At 37.6% G+C, this 19,083-nt stretch overlaps 1 protein-coding gene across 2 annotated transcripts in view; it reads right to left on the bottom strand.

The window, feature by feature from the left end:
* The window catches only part of LOC125809142 (tRNA nucleotidyltransferase cca2), a 244,098-nt gene that overhangs the window by 210,847 nt on the left and 14,168 nt on the right, over positions 1-19,083 (bottom strand). For both annotated transcript variants that reach the window (XM_049488795.1, XM_049488796.1), the window contains exons 9-14: positions 18,936-19,002; positions 18,430-18,513; positions 18,074-18,136; positions 17,819-17,963; positions 17,563-17,730; positions 16,991-17,088 (exon numbers count right to left, since the gene is read on the bottom strand). In XM_049488795.1, coding sequence (XP_049344752.1) covers positions 16,991-17,088; positions 17,563-17,730; positions 17,819-17,963; positions 18,074-18,136; positions 18,430-18,513; positions 18,936-19,002 — 625 coding nt within the window. The remainder of the gene's footprint in view (positions 1-16,990; positions 17,089-17,562; positions 17,731-17,818; positions 17,964-18,073; positions 18,137-18,429; positions 18,514-18,935; positions 19,003-19,083) is intronic.

Below are 19,083 nucleotides of genomic sequence, written 5' to 3'. Positions count from 1 at the left end.
AGCACTTTGTTTATTTTCTGTTATTGTAACTGTGCTGAGGACCTGGTCCCATTTAGACAAGTGGACGCATACATTCCAACACTTCGAAAATAGTATTTTGTTACCAACACCTACCTCATTAAAGATTCAGGATGGAAAACGATGAAATCTATTATAATTTAACAATGTGCAGAGAAACTTTTTAAATACAAGTGAAGATGAACAACAAATCCTATACTATAGGAGGTGTATTCCTAGTGGACTCTTAATAATGAACATGGAGTACTAAACCTATAAGTAGTAAATAACTAACTAACAACTACAACTGACTATGCACTATTACAGGGAAGATGTGCCAATACGCTCCCCACAAGTTGAAGGTGAAATCAACAACCTTAAACTTCGGTAGATGTTTTTGAAAGAGCAGACCAGACAAAGACTTTGTAAGTGTGTATGCAAGCTGATCCGCAGCTTGTAGATGTTGAACAACACCTGATTCCTCTGCACTTGATCTCTAACAAAGTGACAATCAACTTAGATGTGCTTCATCCTGCTATGCAAGATAGGATTTTGACAAAGATAAGTGGCACCAACAATATCACAATAGATTAGTGGTGGTTCAGGCAGCTGGACATGTAGTTCAGCAAGAAGTTTTTGAACCAAATTGACTTTAGTAAGAGCAGAAGCGACTACACGGTACTCTACTTCAGTAGAAGAACGAGCTACAATACGTTGCTTCTTGGAGGACCAACTAATAGGATTTTGACCAAAATAAAAAATATATCCAGAAGTAGAAGTCCTATCATTAATGTCACCTGCCGAATCCGCATCAGAATACATAAACAGCCCAGGAGATGTGTTGCTCATTATCTGTAACCCGTAATTCTTGGTATGTTGGAGATAGCGCAGAAGCCGTTTAACAGAAGACCAATGTGTTTGTGTATGAGCATGCATAAATTGAGACAACTTATTGATGGCAAATCTTATGTCTGGTATGGTAAATGACAAATACTAAAGCTTACCAACAGCTTGACGATACAAGGTGGCATCCACAGAAGTTGTACCATTCTTAAGGGATAGAAAAGTAGAGGAACTCATGGGTGTGTGAACAGGTTTACATTCAGACATATTATGGGCAGCGAGAAGATCATAAACATACTTGGCTTGAGAAAGAATGATTCTAGATTGCGTGTGAAGGACCTCAACACCTAAGAAGTAGTGCAATTGTCCCGGATCTTTGAGAGAGAATCGGGACAAAAGAACCCAAATAGCCTGTTGAATTACATCAGAACTGGAACCAATAATAATAATGTCATCAACGCATACAATAATGTAAACCAGCATTCTACTATGATGATGAATAAAAAGAGAGGAATTAGAGTTGGATTTTTGAAATCCTATTTGGATGAGGAACTGCTTTAACTCAGAATACCAAGCGCGAGGAGCCTGCTTTAGGCCGTAAATTGCTTTCTTTAGTTTGCACACATAATGAGGAAAATCAGGATGAGCATACCCAGGAGGTTGGCACATATAGACATCTTCATTAAGGTGACCTTGAAGAAATGCATTATTCACGTCCAACTGGTGCAAGGGGCAATTATACTGAACTGCAAGCGATAAAACCAATCTAACAGTAACAGGTTTAACAATTGGGCTGAAGGTAGAGTGATAATCTACACCCGAACGTTGAGTAAAACCTTTTGCAACCGACCGAGCTTTATACCTATCCACATTTCCATCTGGTTCGGTTTTGATACGATAAATCCATTTGCGGTCAACCACATTGTGTGAAGTGGACGATGGTATGAGCTCCCAGGTCAGATTGGTCATTAAGGCATCAGCCTCAAGTTTCATAGCTTCTCTCCCGTGTGCACTCTTTGGGCCTGGTTATAAGTGGTGGGAAGCGATTCAGTAAAGGTAATGGCAAGTTAATCAAATACTTTCTTTGAGGTAGTGATGTTATTCTGAGAACGAGTGATAGGGCGATGAACAGTGGGTGGTTGGGTAGATGAGATGGTTGTGGTAGATGATGGATTGATACTGGAAGATGGGTTAGGAGGTGGGTATTGAACCTGGGTTGGGACTGAATCTACATCAGGTAAAAGAGGTGTTGCGGGTGGAATTTGTGCTTGCCGGTTTCAGCGTTTATATTGGAGTAGGGGTGGAGATGTATGAGGAGTGGTAATAGAACAACCTAGAGCAACAAGATGTTGCACGGAGGAGTCTGAGACACTAGTGGAAGGTGGCACTACCTCAAGAGATGGAGTTGAAGCTAAGATGGATCCACAGAAAAAGCCTTTTACAATCGTGTAGCAACTTGGATTGGCGGTGGAATCTCATGATTTATTGATGGCACATGTGCAGGAGTGGAGGCAGGTGATTCAATTGGCAAAATATTGCATTGTGAAGTCAAAAGTTTTTTTTCCTTAATGGAGGAAAACATATCAGAAAAGGGAAATTTATTTTCATAAAAGATAACATCTCGGGAAATGTATATTTTTTGAGAAATAGGACCATAACACTGATGATTGTGGTGGACATTAGAATACCCTAGGTAAACACAAGGAGTAGATCGTGGATCTAATTCGTATTTCGTATACTACCTAAGCCATGGGTAACAAAGGCAACCAAAGGTTCGAATGACTTGGTAATTGGGAATTTCGCCAAACAACCATTGGTATGGAGAAATTACCAAGAGTTGGGGTAGGCAATCTGTTAATCAAGAATGTGGCTTGTTGACAAGCAAACGACCAAAATATTGGAGACATGGAGGCTTGATGTAAAATGGTTTTGGTTGTTTCAATAATGTGGCGGTGTCTACGTTCTGCCATGGCTACTCGTTGTCGTGTATATGGGGGAGATACAAGGTGCTCAATGTCGTTGGCATGAAGGAATGGCTTGAGGCCTTCAAACTCACCACCACCATCAGTGTACACTGAGAGGATTTTGTATGAAAATAGTTTTCAACAAAGGGTTTATACTTTTGAAAAAATTGTTTGAACCTCACTTTTGTTTTTAACTGTATAAAGCCAAATATATTTCGTAAACTAATCAATAAAAATTACATAATATAATTTTTTATCAATTGACAAAACTGGTGAGGGCCCCCAGAAATCACTAAAAATAATTTGCAAAGGATTTGTGCTCCGTAAAGTATTCTGAGAAAAAGGTAGTCAATGACTTTTATTAGAAGAGCAAGAATTGCAATAATCAAACTTTTCTAAATGGGAAACAAGAATTGAAAACTTATGTAAGAGTGTTTTAAGCACTATTTTATTTGGATGTCCTAATCGTCTATGTCAGGTTGTCTTGACAAAATGTAGACATAGATATAAGATTAAGTTTAATAGCTGGGGCACAGAGGGTATTTGAAAGGTGAATTTTTTTTCGTTGAAAGCATCTAACTGAATATTACCAGTGTGAGTTACAGGAATTTTGTTACAGTTACCCATGGTGATTTGCTCAGTCCCATTGTAGTCATCCGAACTGTCAAGTTGTTGTGAGTCAGTGGTCACATGATGTGACGCTCCGGAATCAACAATCCAAGGCATTGAAGCATAGTGTGCCTTGGCTTCCAAGTGGTTATGAGAGCAGGAACGACATAAATTGGCAGTATGCCCAATACGACCACATAACTGGCAAACTGGACGATGTGGTTGAGGAGATGCAGGTGTGCGCCAATTTGAATGGGTGGGTGATGCAGGTTGCTGTCTAGAACTTTGTGGATGCCATGGTTGGCCTCGCCTATGGTTGCGAGGTGCAGAATTGGCTGGGGAAGACCGTTGCTCCATAGCAGCAGTTATGGACGACGCTGCTTGGTGAGGCTCTTTATGTAGAATAAAGAGCTCTCTGTTGAGAAGCTTGTTATACAAGTCTTCTTACGAAATAGGTGCATCGCATGCTTGGATAGGAGTGGTCCTAAGCCACTGAGTATTTTTACAGCAAGTTCATCATCTGGAATAGTAAGAATCTATTGAATTGAACTGTGAGCATGTCGGTAATCAGATAACAAAGCAACCTATTACTAACCTACAGGACAACAACACTTACATAGAAGAGACAGACTATGATGAATCCAGTAACAGGGAAGGGGAATGTACACAGATGCAAAAGGATGGAGCTCAAACCAAAAACGAGAATATCACTGAAACTAGAGGCAGAAGCAAGGAAAGGAAAAAAGGAAAAAGGCGAATAAAAAACAAAGATGTGACAAACTCTCCTGGAAAAAGAATAGAACAAGCTCAAAAGAGGTCTCCCCAGATCATTGATGAAATAACAGAACCTCCCGATGCTATTCTCAGTGAAGATGTTGACTTGCTAGACTCTGGAACTTCTCTTAATAGAAAGGAGAAATTCGCACAGATTCAAAAAAAAATGAATCTATAAACAAAAGATTAGTGTCAAAGCTTCAGGAGGCAGAACTTCACAAAGGAAAAAAGAAAAAAGATTCTAAGAAAGAGCTAGCTCAACTTCCAAGAGAAGAGAACAAAACAAAACCCTCCCGTAGTATTCCATGATTAGTACAATCTTTTGGAATATAAGGGGAATGAGGTCCAAAAAAGCAAATCACAGAATCAAATACTTGGTCCACATTAACAGGGTGGTTTATTTGGCTATCCTAGAACCTCTGGTTAATAAGACTAAGATTGAGGGATACAGGAAATTTCTTGGATTCCAATATTGTCTGGCTAACACTAATGGCAAGATTTGGTGTTTTTGGAATCACCTAGATCAAGTTGAGTCATAGCCAATGAAGAACAACACATTACCATCAAATTCAAAGACAGAAATGGCGCTAACAGTAGGTATGTATCTGTTATTTATGCCGAATGCACTGACAGGGATCGAAGAGACTTATGGGACAGCATGGAAAACATAAGTAGCTCTATTAATGATTCATGGTGTGTAGGAGGGGACTTCAATGATATCATGGACCCTGATGAAAAGTTAGGAGGCAAACCTCATAGGGCTAACAAATGTTTTGACTTTATTAGCACTATGGAAGCTTGTGGTCTATCTGATTTGGGTTTTGTTGGACGTAAACATACATGGTGCAATAATAGAAGACCTAGTAAAAGAATTTGGAAAAGGCTTGATATAGTTTTTGTTAATGATCTATGGGCTCAAAGTTATCATACCAATACCATCAAGCATTTAGCTAGGATGGGCTCCGATCATAGGCCTCTTCTCATACAAACCCTTTCCAATCAAAACGACTTCATCAGATACCTTAGATTCTTAAACTATGGACTGAACAATCAAACATTTTGGAGACTGTTCAAAACTCTTGGAACATGAATGTGACAGGCAATGCAATGTGGAGACTCCAGTGTAAGTTAAAGGTTCTAAGCAAAAATCTCAGACCATTGGGGATATTCATGAGCAGGTTAACAAATGGGAGACCAAAGTCCAACTTCTTGAAGAACCAAACACTCTAAACAACAATGAACAAAGCAGGGAAGATTTGAACAGGGAGCATACAAAATATGTTAAATGGCTTGGAATGCAGGATGCTTTACTAAAGCAAAAAACTAGAATCAATTGGTTCAAAGATGGGGACTACAACAGTAAATATTTTCACAGTGTGCTAAGAGACAGAAGAAAGAGACTTCTTATTCACAGAATCAAAGACCACAGAGAAAATTGGATTGAAGGGGACAATATGATTGCAAGGGCTGCTATTAGACACTACAAGAATCTCTTCAATATGGGGCAACCTAACCTGGACAGTGGCACTTTGGATTGCATACCAAAGCTGATTACTGAAGAGGATAATGATATGCTTCACAGAGCACCCGTGGAGGATGAAATTAAAAATGTTGTGTTCAGTATGAGGGCAGATAGCAGTGTAGGACCTGATGGCTTCAATGGTAAGTTTTTTCATACATATTGGGATATTATCAAATATGATGTCTGTGACTTTGTTGATGAATTTTTCTCTGAAAAAAAACTCACTAAATACTTCACTCACACGTGTTTGGCTCTTATCCCTAAAATTGAGTTCCCTTCTAATTTTTCTGAATTAAGGCCTATTAGCTTAAGTAATTTTTCTAACAAAATTGTTTCTAAAATTCTAGCTAGAATGCTCAATCCTATTTTGCATAGACTCATATCTGTTAATCAAAGTGGTTCATTCCGGGCAGATTGATTACTGAAAATGTCATGCTTGCTCAAGAAATAATTCATGGTATGTCTAAGCATAATACTGGTGGTAATATTGTCATCAAATTAGATATGGCTAAGGCATAAGATAGAATGGCTTGGAATTTTCTAATGGATGTTCTTAGAAGATTTGGTTTCTCAAATAGATGGATAAATTTAGTGTGGAATTTAATTTCTAATGTGTGGCATTCTAGTTTGATTAATGGATCTAGAAATGGTTTTTTCTCTTCTGCTCAAGGTTTGAAACAAGGTGATCCTCTGTCCCCCTTCTTTATTTATTTTGGGTGCTGAGGTCCTCCCTAGAACTTGAATAGTTTACTTACTCATGATAATTTTATCTCTTTCTTGATGCATCAAAGAGGTCCTCAGATTAACCATTTAGCATTTGCTAATGATATTGTTATTTTCAGTAGTGGTAAGAGTAAATCTGTTAAGCTCATCATGAAACAGATCAATAACTATGAGAAAGCTTCAGGGCAAGAAGTCAATATGAATAAAAGCTTCTTTTTGACTAACCCTAAGGCTAGTGCTTATAGAATCAACAGGATGAGACAGTGTACTGGAAAAGAATTTCCCTTTTACTTACTTGGGCTGCCCGATCTATATTGGTAGGAAAAAGATTTCTTACTTTGATGATGTGGTTACAAAAGTGGTAAAAAGACTCAATGGTTGGCAGGGTAAGATGCTTACCTATGGAGGTAAAATGGTTTTGATCAAAAGTGTTCTTCAATCACTCCCTATTATACTCTCTCAGCGATTAATCCTCCCATTGGTACTATTTATTTGTTAAAAAAAGCATTTTGATCGATTCTTTTGGGGTTTTAATGAGAACAGAGACAAGCACCATTGGAGATCTTGGAAAAATCTTTGTGTTCCTAAAGATGAAGGTGGTATATGTATTAGAAACATGGATGATATCTCTAAAACCTTGGCCGTTAAAAGATGGTGGAGATTTAGAACCAATAAGTCTCTCTGGGCTGATTTTATGAAAGCTAAGTATTGTCACAGAGTTCACCCTTCTGTTAAAGCTTGGACCTCTGGTAATTCACAAGCTTGGAAGTTCATGGTCAATGCTAGACACGTTGCTGAACCTAACATTCTCTGGAAAATTAACAGTGGTAGTTGTAATATGTGGTGGGACAACTGGTGTGAGAAAGGGCCGCTGGCTATTCTGTACCCTGACCATGTGCATAACAACAACACCAAGGTTATGGCCTATATTGATGGTGGTAACTGGAACATGAATAAATTAAGGGAAGCTCTCCCCGAACATATAGTCCTATATATTGCTAACATTCCTATCGGGGATGCTAATGATAATGACTATGCTGTTTGGAACATTACTCAGGATGGTCAATACACAAATTCTTCTGCTTGACAAAGCATAAGAGAAGTGAGACAGAAAGATGGCATCCTAAGTAAGGTTTGGCACAAATGCTTTCCTTTCAAAATATCCTTTCTTACATGGAGAATGATGCTAAAAAAGCTACCGTTTGATGAGGTCCAAAGGTTTGGTAATCCAATGGATACCAAATGCCTATGCTGCACAATACTTCAAAATGAATCAATTCAACATGTGTTTAGTGATAGTGAGATGGCTAAGCATATATGGAATTACTTTGGAAACCCCCTTGGAATTAATCACCAAGGAGGCAACATTAGAATTCTCTTCAATGCTTGGTGGAATATGAACACTGCCAATAGTGTGCATAAAATGGTACAACAAATCACTCCCATGTGTATAGCATGGGAAATCTGGAAAAATTGGGCATCTTGTAGATATGGAGATCAGACCAAATATTTGATATCTAGAATGGAAGTGCAAATTTTATGGAACATCAAAGCAGCTATTCGTGTTGCCTTCCCAACTTGTGACTTAACAGGAAAATGGGTTCAAATTTGCACAAGAATTGAAAGGTACAAACCTATTGTAAGATGGAGGCAAGTTGTTTGGACCAAGCCTGCGACCGAAAGGATCAAATTCAACACAGATGGAAGCTATATGCAAGAAAGTATTTCCAGGGCCGGCATTGGAGGGGTTCTCAGGGATGACACTGGTCATCTCATTATGGCTTTCTCAGTCCCAACTCAATGTAAAAGTAACAATCAGGCAGAAGCAATGGCAGCACTCTATGCAATAGAATGGTGTAATCGAGCTGGATACGACAAATACGATCTGGAGTTGGACTCAATGGTGATTACAAATATGCTCGAAGAAAAAGACACCAACAATCTGAAGCTGAAAAACATAATCAAACGAACTGTCAACGCTATGGAAGGGGCAGAAGTGAGCATCTCACATTGCTATAGAGAAGCCAACAAGGTGGCTGACTTCCTAGACAAATTAGCTTCATCGAGTGGAAATGGTACCTTCTACTTCTCTTATCAACAGCTCCCGAAAGAAGTGAAGGGACTCTTTCAACTAGATAGATGGCAACTACCTTGTATAAGAAGAAGATATGACAAATGTAATTTTTTGTTAGTTGAATCTTGTATTTTGCTCGAGTGGAAGGTTATAAGTCTGTTGCCTTCCTTTTTTTGATGTCCTAATTTCCACTTTCTATTTTTGCCAGAGGTTAGGTACATGCCCCCCTCTGTTTTTGTGTAACTTATGTTGGAAATTATAGACATGGTAAGGGTCAAGCCAAATCCCCCACACCTAATTGCTTTAAGCTGTGATGGTGATGGCTTAATTTTTTTTTAAAAAAAGATACTGCATTGGTACACCATTGATCTGTCTGGCCATACTTATTCAGGATAACTTGCTTCCATAGAGCATGTTCATTTCCATTAAATCTCCATAACCATTTCATGAGCAAGCAATCATTCTGCATTTTCATATTCCTGACTCCTAAACCACCAGCCTCCTTGTGTAATTGTGCAATCTTCCATTTTACTAAGTGATACCCCTTTCTCTCCCTGTTCCCAAACCAAAGAAAATTTCTTCTTAATCAGTCCAACTTCTTGACCACACTTATTGGAATGGGGAATAGGGACATCACATATGTGGGTAGCGAGTCCAGAACTGCATTTATCAAAGTGAGCCTACCTTTTTAAATACGAATGGTAGCCGGTATATTGTCAAGACTGTTTAATGTTGGGCCACAAGACTGGAGATTGTAAGAAAGATCAGCCTCCCCCGAGTGTAACAGAAGAAGAAAACAACCAGTGCAGCAATGGATAGCAAAACCTTGTAATAGTCAGGAAGCTGAACACCCAAGCACACTTAATAATATACAAGTCACGAGGAAACAAGACATCGAGGCAGAGATGGTGCAGCAATGTGATGTCCAGAGAGACCAGACTAGTAAAGAAACTGAATGCTGCGAGCAGGCAAATTAAACAAAGATCAAGGGGAAAGAAAAAATGGTCAAAGTGAATGGGAATAAATAGAGGCAATCCATGTATATAGATGAGGAACTTGCGGAAAAAATGCTTCACCAAAATCAGTTTAATCCACTAGAGGCAGTCACACAAAGAGTGGCAAAGGGTTCTACCTCCATGATATTGTGTGCTTGGAACATTAGAGGGCTTAACAAGCCCTTCAAGGAGAAAAGTGAAAGCTAGAAGTGCTGAAAAAGTTAGGAGGAAGCATATGGGTATGTTGGAAGCATCAGCAGTTTCAAGTACGCATAGTATCGTCCAATCCTCAATTGGTCCACTGTGTAGTGAGTGATAGATGCTCCTTATTCACGATCCAAGTATCTTTTATTTATAGATATAATACTATCCATCAAAGAAAAGAGATATGGAACCAGCTATGGCAGATACAAAGGTCAGTGAACCGGTCTTGGCTAATTCTAGGAGACTTTAATACACTCCTTTCAGTTTCTGATAGAGTGAATGGCAATATCAGCAGGGCCACTGGAGGCATTACAAACCGGCCGCGTCTCCAGGGCCCCGTGGAACTAACCGTGGTGGACCCGCCTTGAAACAGCGGGACCCGGTGGGTACAGCTAGTCGGGTTCGCAAAGCGACGCCCGGAAACCACGGTAAAAAAAAAAAAAAAAAAAAAAAGAATGGCAATATCTGAGACAATTGATTTCCAGGAAAGTATTGAACAACTGGGCCTCGGGCAAGTAAGGAGAAAGGGATGTCAGTTCTCATGGTGTAACAAGAGGGAGGATACAGATCGAATATATAGCTTAATTGACTGGGTCTTCGGCAATGACGAATGGTTCCACAACAATGAGCAAGTAGAAGTGCACTATCTAAACCCTGGATGCTCTGATCACTCACCTGTGGTGATCAACATTGTTACACAAATTCAACATCTCCCTAGACCTTTCAGACTCCTTAATGAACTGGTGCCGAGACAAGATTTCACTGACACAGTTCGCAATGTTTGGAAGCACCACACTCATGGATATGCTATGTATAGAGTATGCAAAAAGCTAAAGACGATTGAATGTGCTGCCAAGCAGATGCAGAAATTCAATAACTTCCATTTGTAATGAACAAGGTTTGCTCCTAACAGATCCTATACAAGTCCAGCGTGAATTTCTAACATTCTTCCAAGAACTAATGGGATCAAGTACTGCTTGACAAGGGATCAACAACTCGCCTTAGTACAAGAGGTAACAAGGGATGAAATCAACCTGACTGTCCAAGATATGCTAAATTATAAGTCCCCGGGCATTGATGGATTTCCTGTTGAGTTTTTCAAATATAATTGGTCTATTGTGGGAAAGGAAGTTATACAAGTGGTTACCCAATTCGTTGAATCTGGTTAAATCTTGAAAGAGATTAACTGTACCACAATAACCTTGATACCAAAGGTTCAAAATCCAACTTATGTCAAGGAATATAGGCCTATTGCTTGTTGCACAACCTTGTACAAAATTCTTTCTAAAAGTAATTGTTGGGGCTCACTCTTGGCGTGGATGAAAAGGCCTAGACAGATAGGAAAGTAGGAGGATGAACTACAATGGGTATCGAATAGAGCCCATAGAAGTGGACCACTCGCAGAAATATTGGGCTGGTTGTACGCAGCAAGTGTCTACGATATTTGGAATGAAAGGAACTCCAGCTGATTCTCACAACAGTGCACATCTACTGACAAGAGATTAAATGAAATCTGCCTCCAATTGCACATCAGGGGACAGTTCATACCGAAGTGGAAACCAATTCTTGATCAATTAATTATGTATCCCTGCCTAGACTAATTTCTGTAATTACTAAGTATAGATAGATAGGTGATCTCTCGAGGACTAGTTCTATAGTCCAAAACAAAGTAGCGGTGTACAGATGCTATTTGGTTGGATGAAACTTCTTACAGTTTGGTCAAAAAAGAATTAGTGAGTGCGATGCGAGCTAAAAAATAACTTATGTAAGTTAACTGATGCTTTGTATTTCAAAATTAATGCAAGTGCAATCAGAAGGACATCTCTTTGCAAACACTTTACTATTACTCGAGCAACCCAGGAAACAGTGGGCAAATGGATCGGATGCCTTCACCATTCACCAAGTCCAGTTTCCAAGTTACTCGAATCGGATAGCTGGAATTCAGGAAAGGATTTAGGAAGTCCCAGTCAAGCAAATCAAGCATTGAGTCAGACTACTAGTTTCAGTTCAAATGCGAGTAACCTATTTTTGACCAATAACTTTCTTTCTGATATAGGCTTTTTGACTGACTTTGTACAATGTGTATTTGGATGTCAATGAAAAAAATTTGGTAAGAATTTGCTAAAATATGCTAACTGTCATTACCAAAACACTCCATACATCAGATTCACTCACAAAATCAACATTGTAATGAGTTGAAAAACTTTTAGTCAGAAATATCCTAATGCTTCTGTAAAGTTTATCTCAAAATTATGAGACATGTACTAAGATTGTCTCCCTGATGATAATATACCAAACAGAAATTACCACTGAGTTGCTGTTGCTGAATACCACGGAGTACCCATTGCAGATTACCACGTAGTCGTTGTTGCTGATTACCGCCTAGTTGCTGTTGCGGATTACTACGTCGTTGTTTCTGATTACCCCATAGTAGCTTACACAAGTGGAAAGTTTCTCTATCAATCGTTCGGTTCATCTCGGGATTATCTCCATCCATTTGAGTAATATCCTTGAAATTAGACTCAAATTCCATGATCTTCATCTTTAAATACTCTTTGATGAGTTTAAATTTGGGGATTGAGAACAAGATGTACTTGAGTAGTTTATCTGAGGGAGGATGTTGGGAATTCCCATTGATATTCTTGAAATTCCACATAGATCTTAAAATCGCCAAATCCCGATGATCATCAATATCACTATGAGTTTCATCTTCATTTGTTTTAAATGATTCTCCTTGTTCGAAATCAAAAAATTCACGCACCATCGCTTCACATTTGCATGACATTGGTTGTTTTCCTTTTTCAGCAGCTCTTCTTTCTTCATCTTCTCCTACTGATTCTTGATTTCCACTTCCATTTTGTTCAGAATTTCAATGATTGACGTTATTTCCCGATCCTGCGTTCTTCTTCTTTGTCGCCATTTTCATCATCTTGGCGTTTTCTTTTTCGTCCTAATGGATGCCCTCCAGCTTCTCCTTCATCGAATCCCTCTGTTTTTCCATCCTCTGTTTCTTCCACTTTTTTGTCAGATTCTTGATTTCCATTTTGTCGATTAAGCTCTTTTTGGCCTGCTTCTTCTTCTTCTTCATGAATTCTACGTTTTTCATTTGCATTATCATCTTCTTCTTCATCAGTAGTACGTATTCGCTTACGTCCAATTGCAGGAACTGGTTCTCCAACAGTAAACATTTTTTTTTGCAGAGAAAATCAAAACAGAAAGACCAAATGAGTAGAGATTATGCACTTTTTTTCCAATATGAAGTGACTGAAGAAGATGGTGAACAAATAATAACCGTTATTATATAATAAAACTAATTACTGGAAAGAGAAAAACAGTTACAACTTCCACTAATATTTTCATAAGGGGCGTACAAAAAAAGACATGACAAGTCAAATAGACTGGAGGCAATATCTTACTCCTTACTTTCTTGTAGAAGTTAACGGATGAATAAAATAATTTTCTTTCTTGTAAACACCGTGAATAAATAATGCACATGGATACTTCCATTCGAACAAAAAGAATGATCCTAGCTACTACTTTTTAAATACAACAAGTGGAGCTGCAAGAAGGGACACATTAATGCAGAGCCATGTAACAGACTAACAGATCGTATCGTGGACACCACTTTTATCAACCACAAGGGATTTATTTCCAGCCCTCTTTTCATCTAATATCTCCCTAGCATCACCGTGGTATTTTTTTTTTTATCCCAGAGCCAACTTTCGATGCTTCTTCTTGGTTTCTTGCTGCATTATTTCCCAATAATAGTCGACATCCACTTTCATTGCGGCCTTGGTGCTTACAAAAGTTGCAATAAAACGGCAGATTGAAATTGCTCCACACTTTTTCTTGTTTTCTCGTTGACATATTGAATTCTCATTCGATGTGGCAAATTTTCTAGTAAATCAAGTTCGACTTTATCAACTGCTATTGGCTTACCAGCTGCCGAAGCAATTGACAGTAAGGATTGTTTTGCAAAAAGTTTTGGCGGCAAGTTAGGAAAAGATATCCAAACAAAAGCTCTTGATGTCTATTCTTTCAAATTGTCCATGGAAATACTCTAAATTGCTTTTGTAAGCCATTGTATGAAAGGTACTGAACCCGTGAATAAATAATGTACAGGGATACTTTCATTCGAACAACGAAATACCAGCAAAATTGAACAAAATAATAACAAAGAACAAAAAGAATGATCCTAGCTACTACTTTTTAAGGGACACATTGATGCAGAGCCATTTAACAGACTAAAATATCATCTCTGAAACCGTAGCTTTTATTAGGCCTCGGTTCCGCTCAGGTTAGCCTACCAAACAGCGAGTTAATCTCTTCAAGGTTTCTACATACCATGCCTGGGATTCTAAAATGAAAGGATATTGTATCCCATTTGTTTTTGTTCAAAATCAGACGAGGCTTAAATGGAGCGATATGGACAGTATGGATTCATCCTGTCTGACGCCAACGAGCTAGGGATTGAGGCAAATAATTGTTGTTGTACTCAAATCCCTAAGAAACACATAACATGTCTGAACTAAAATCATCAATCTGCCCGTCTGCGATAACCAGGAAAAGCTTCCGATGCTGATTAGGTCACGATGAAAGGATGGATTCTGAAGTTGTAACGGTTACATTCCCTCATTGCATACCCTATCCAAGATGACCAGAAAATCGCAAACCTTCCATCTTAATTATCATTTTTGTGGAATGAAATGATTCTTCATGGTCTATTGAAACCCATCTTCATCACATTTCCAAGATCACAACTCAAAGTGGAGACGACTTGTAAACCAGTATTTCGATACTGATCTTCTGAATCCTGAGGCAAACCCTCGACCAGATCATCGGACTTGATGCTATACAAGCTCTGTTATTCCTTTTATATCTTATAATTTCATAAGCGTGTCAAGCTTAAATGCTTGTGCGCCACCTCGAAACATTCCATCGATCATCCCATTGCCAATTCCCAAAGCTATTCCGGAGTTCTGTGCTATTCCTGAGTTCTTGCTGACAGACTAAAACAGTATCTACTCAATAAGAAAATTGGGAAGAAAAAATTAGGGGAACGTTTTAAAAGACGAATTCAAATAATTTTCTGTGGAAGAACAAACAGTCTACATTTTCTTTCATGTAAACAGCGCGAATAAATAAGTATCATCAAAGTGACTAAAATATAACAAAGAACAAAAAGAATGATCATCTCTGAAACATTGCTAACAAGAAATGGCACATCTTTTATTCTAATATCAAACAGTTTTCCAAAAATAGCACATACATGATATCAAATCGAGTTTCTGATCTTTTAGTCAGAAATATGGTAAGTAATGCGTCTGTAAAGTTTAATCTGAAAATTAGTATCGTAAAGAGTTATCAGAACCAATAGGCCGTTTTCCTTGTTCAGCTGCTCTTCTTATTCTTTCTTCTCGTTCTTCTTTTGATTTTTCCTTTTCAGCAGCTCTTCTTCTTCTTTCTTCTTCCTCTTTCTTGTCGCCAATTTTATCTTCATATTGGCGCTTCCTTTTTTGTCCTCTATTTGGATCCAATTCCTCCATTTTTTCATCAGATTCTTGATTTCTATGCTCTGTTTCTTGATTTTCATTCTGTCCATCAATCTCCATTTTCCCTTCTTCTTCTTCTTCGTTTTCAGGAACTGCTTCTCCCTCTTTTTTTGCAGAAAGATGAAATGAGTAGAGATTTTACACTTTCGTTTCCAATATGAAGTGACTGAAGAAGATGGTTAGCCGTTGTTTATATAACAAAAAAAGACTAATTAGTGAAAAGAATTGTCTAATTAAAAAACGGTTATAACTTCCACTCCTATTTATATTTTGTAGTTATAGTTATAGACAGTTTAATTTTACCCTATAATTCAAATTTACTACTATTTTCTCTATTTTTAATTATATTTGGGGGGGGGGGGTTATTTGATATCCGATATTCATATTAGAGCGCTCGACTTAATTTGAATCCGCACGTTGAAGATCCCATTTTGAATCGGAATTCGAACTTGAACCTAAATATTTCTTATATTTTTTTTCATTATTTTTATCTTTTAACATATTATTTCGAGTTTGAAACTTATAATTTTGTATGGCCCAATAAAGGTCAAGTCAATTAATGTTAGTAACTCTAGTAAAACTAAAACCAAAATCAAATTAATATTAATGCTAACAAAAAAAATCAATTCAACACTAAGAATGACAATAATGTTGAATACTTGTTCTTTAGTTTTACATTGACTTAGGCAATTAAAATACATAATTTAATTTTAAATTTTCTTTAGTATTTAGTTAGATAACTAATACTTATTAGACTTATTTTAGAATGATTTAGTACTTTTAAATTATGATCATTTTCATAATGACTTATTAATTTGCAATATTTGTTTTATGCGATTTCATTATTTTTTTTTGTTGAATATTTTAGTGTCATCACTTATCTCATATTTTGTGTTTATTTCATAAGTCATCTTAAGGTCTCCAATCCCAAAATAATTAATCTTGAAATAACTTGTTCTCAACCATACGACCCCGGAAATTATATTTCCAGCTAAAACGGCCATGGAGGCTAACTCAGCAAAGTTGGATGACTATGGAAGATAACTAGGCAAAAGTGAATTGACTTTTTAAAGACAGCATTTCAACAGAACTTGCCTATGTTTCAAATTCTCTGATGAAAGCAAAGCAGTATATAATTCTTGGACAACAGAGTAGAAAAAAGGGAAAATCTTGATTCTAATTTCTATGCTGCTATCAGCAATTGGTCATGCACACTACCCAAATATAAAATTGGGCACACGAATCTGAATTGAACTTTTCGGTTTTTTAATCAAATAAATAAGATAAAGAGTTATTAACAGTGGGCACAAAAATGCCCGTATATGAGGAGAATACCAACAAAAAAGTTTCTACAAATATTCTATACCTACCAAAACCTCATCAGTGCACCAAAAGGAAACAAGTGATTAGGGGCTGGTTATTCCTCAATTGAACAAAATCCTTTACTGTTATCCTATTTCTTTCTCTGCATATAAGGTCAAGTCGAGCAACATCTCACATCCATCAGCTATGCAATACTTCTCCTACTGTATATGATTGAAGTTCAAAACTACTCGGTTCTTGCACGTTTTGACTGTGCTTGCTTCATCCAATCAAGGCATTCTTGAGCAGAACCAGAAGGGTGTGCGAGCTTCCACTCCAACAATTTTTGTTGCTGCGGAGGAAAATTAAACTATGAGCAAATACTTATAACCAATTAAACGCTGGTTAAGAAAATAGTATTAGTGGCATACCCATTCTCTAACAACTGGCCCTCCACTTTTAATCTGCAAAATATTCATAATTTCCTTTCCATTAACCAGTGGCTTCATTTCCCAAACCTTATCCAGACCTGGAAATTAAGGTAAGCTCATAGGTTACAAAGATCTACAATTCAATCAAATATGTGGTTTCTACAAAATGCAACATGCACATCAACACACGAAACATTTTGGTGGGAGTCGTACTCCATGATAACCCTTAATTCATCAAAGAACCACACTAAATAAGTGTGCATGTGAGAAAAGACATTGATATGGGATATAACAAAGGAATTTGAATAAGGCTAAAGTTATTTTTATCTTTTATGGCTGGCTTCGACCGAATCGATCCAAGCTCTGAAGCAACACTGAAGATAAGTGCTTAAGGGGAAAGAGAGCAGAAAGACAGGAGCATTTAGCAACAAAAATAATATATAAAAGGGTGGCAATTGTAACCTCAAGTCTTAAAATTCATGCTCAGTAGTTATGTGAGATGATTGATTTGTCTAGTTTCACAATCGCAAAGGGAACACAAAGTTAGAAGCAAAGAGGACGAATGACAATACCTAGTGTTCTTACTGCATTCTCTACTGACTTAAATAATCCGCTACTCTTGTCCAGTTCAAAGTTCTCATTTGAGAAACTTGTAGAGGACACAATGTCAACAGGATGTAGCTGCATAGATAGAAGAAGAGTGACGCGCCAAAATTCTTTAATTTCCCGAAGTAGCAAACCTGTTTGTGAACAAACATTTACTATATCAATTTGCAAGATGACACTAACAGGTAGAGCACTTGTCATGCAGAAGAAAGATATTGTTACCAGTCAATATTCTAAGTTTTGAAGCAATTGGAACCTCAATGGTATCTCTTTTCCAATCAACTTCAAGAACTTGGATATCTTCTTTAGAAACGAGTAGTGGAATTAAGCTGACAAACTTCTTAGTTACAGTATGCAAGCTTATGACCTGCAAATGGATCATAATTTGGTGAATATAACATTTCTTGATGTAGAGAGTCACAAGAAAAACTAGGTTAATGTTCCAAGGTTCAATCAAATCCATGAAGAATCACTCACTGTTTCTGCATCACTGGCCTTCAACTTGAGAGAATTGCGAAAAATATAATTGACAACTGGAATCTGATCAGCGTCAGCCAAAGTTAGTATTTATTGACAAAAAGAATCGCAAATCCTAAATATGTGTAGACATTATCAAGTTCACAGAAAGAGGTTACAACTACATTCAAAATTAGCATCTTTAGGCCATGATTTTTCTTCTGCTTAGAAACAAAATGTCCAATAACATCAATCATAAGCAAAACACACCCTAGATGGAATCATAAGAACTGTTCAAGTCACATAAAACAAGAAGACTGGAATCGATCAATGCAAACCAACTGCCTGCATGGAGTCTTTGATGGTCCAGAGTTTACCTTTTTGGCTTTGTTATCTCTATAAATGGTCTCTCTGAATGGCAAAAATAAAGCAGCATACAGGCAAAGTCTCCTTTGATCATCCTAGAACCAGAAATAGACATGACAAGGTTAGTTTTTAATTAGCCTAAGCCTATATTACAGAAGCCATGGGAGGGGGGGTACTTTGGATCAATCATCACATCAAAATCAATTTTATCACTTATCACAGGAAAAAAATGTGATATTGATACTCTCTCTCACACACAGAGAAAATCAAACTCTCAGAATATGTACAACCAAACATTCCTTTATAAGGTAAGAAGAGGAGATAACTGTTTAAACATGAGACGATAAGTTAAAGAACCACCCTAATACTAATGAACAGGACATAAATATATTGAGCACCTACTAGAATCTTGAATAGGATATACAACTCATAACGATTTTCATACTTATCACCCGGTAGTAATTTCATAAACAGATAACAAGTTCAGGCAGAAGCACGATCATGGAGCAACACTCACAGAAAATGAGGAGCGTCCAATAAGGCTTAAAAGCTCCCAAGCTGAACCCAAGCAAGTAACACACAGTCTGTAAAAGTCACAAGTGATTAACATGTAAGAGGGTAACAACCATCAAGGAGCAAGAACTAGAAAATTATACATCAAAAAC

The sequence above is a fragment of the Solanum verrucosum genome, unplaced genomic scaffold (genome assembly GCF_900185275.1).
Source record: "Solanum verrucosum unplaced genomic scaffold, falcon-dt-bn FXZP01000062.1, whole genome shotgun sequence".
Taxonomy (NCBI): domain Eukaryota; kingdom Viridiplantae; phylum Streptophyta; class Magnoliopsida; order Solanales; family Solanaceae; genus Solanum; species Solanum verrucosum.
The sequence above is the reverse complement of the archived record's forward strand: the minus strand, read 5'-3'. Positions and strand labels throughout refer to the sequence as shown.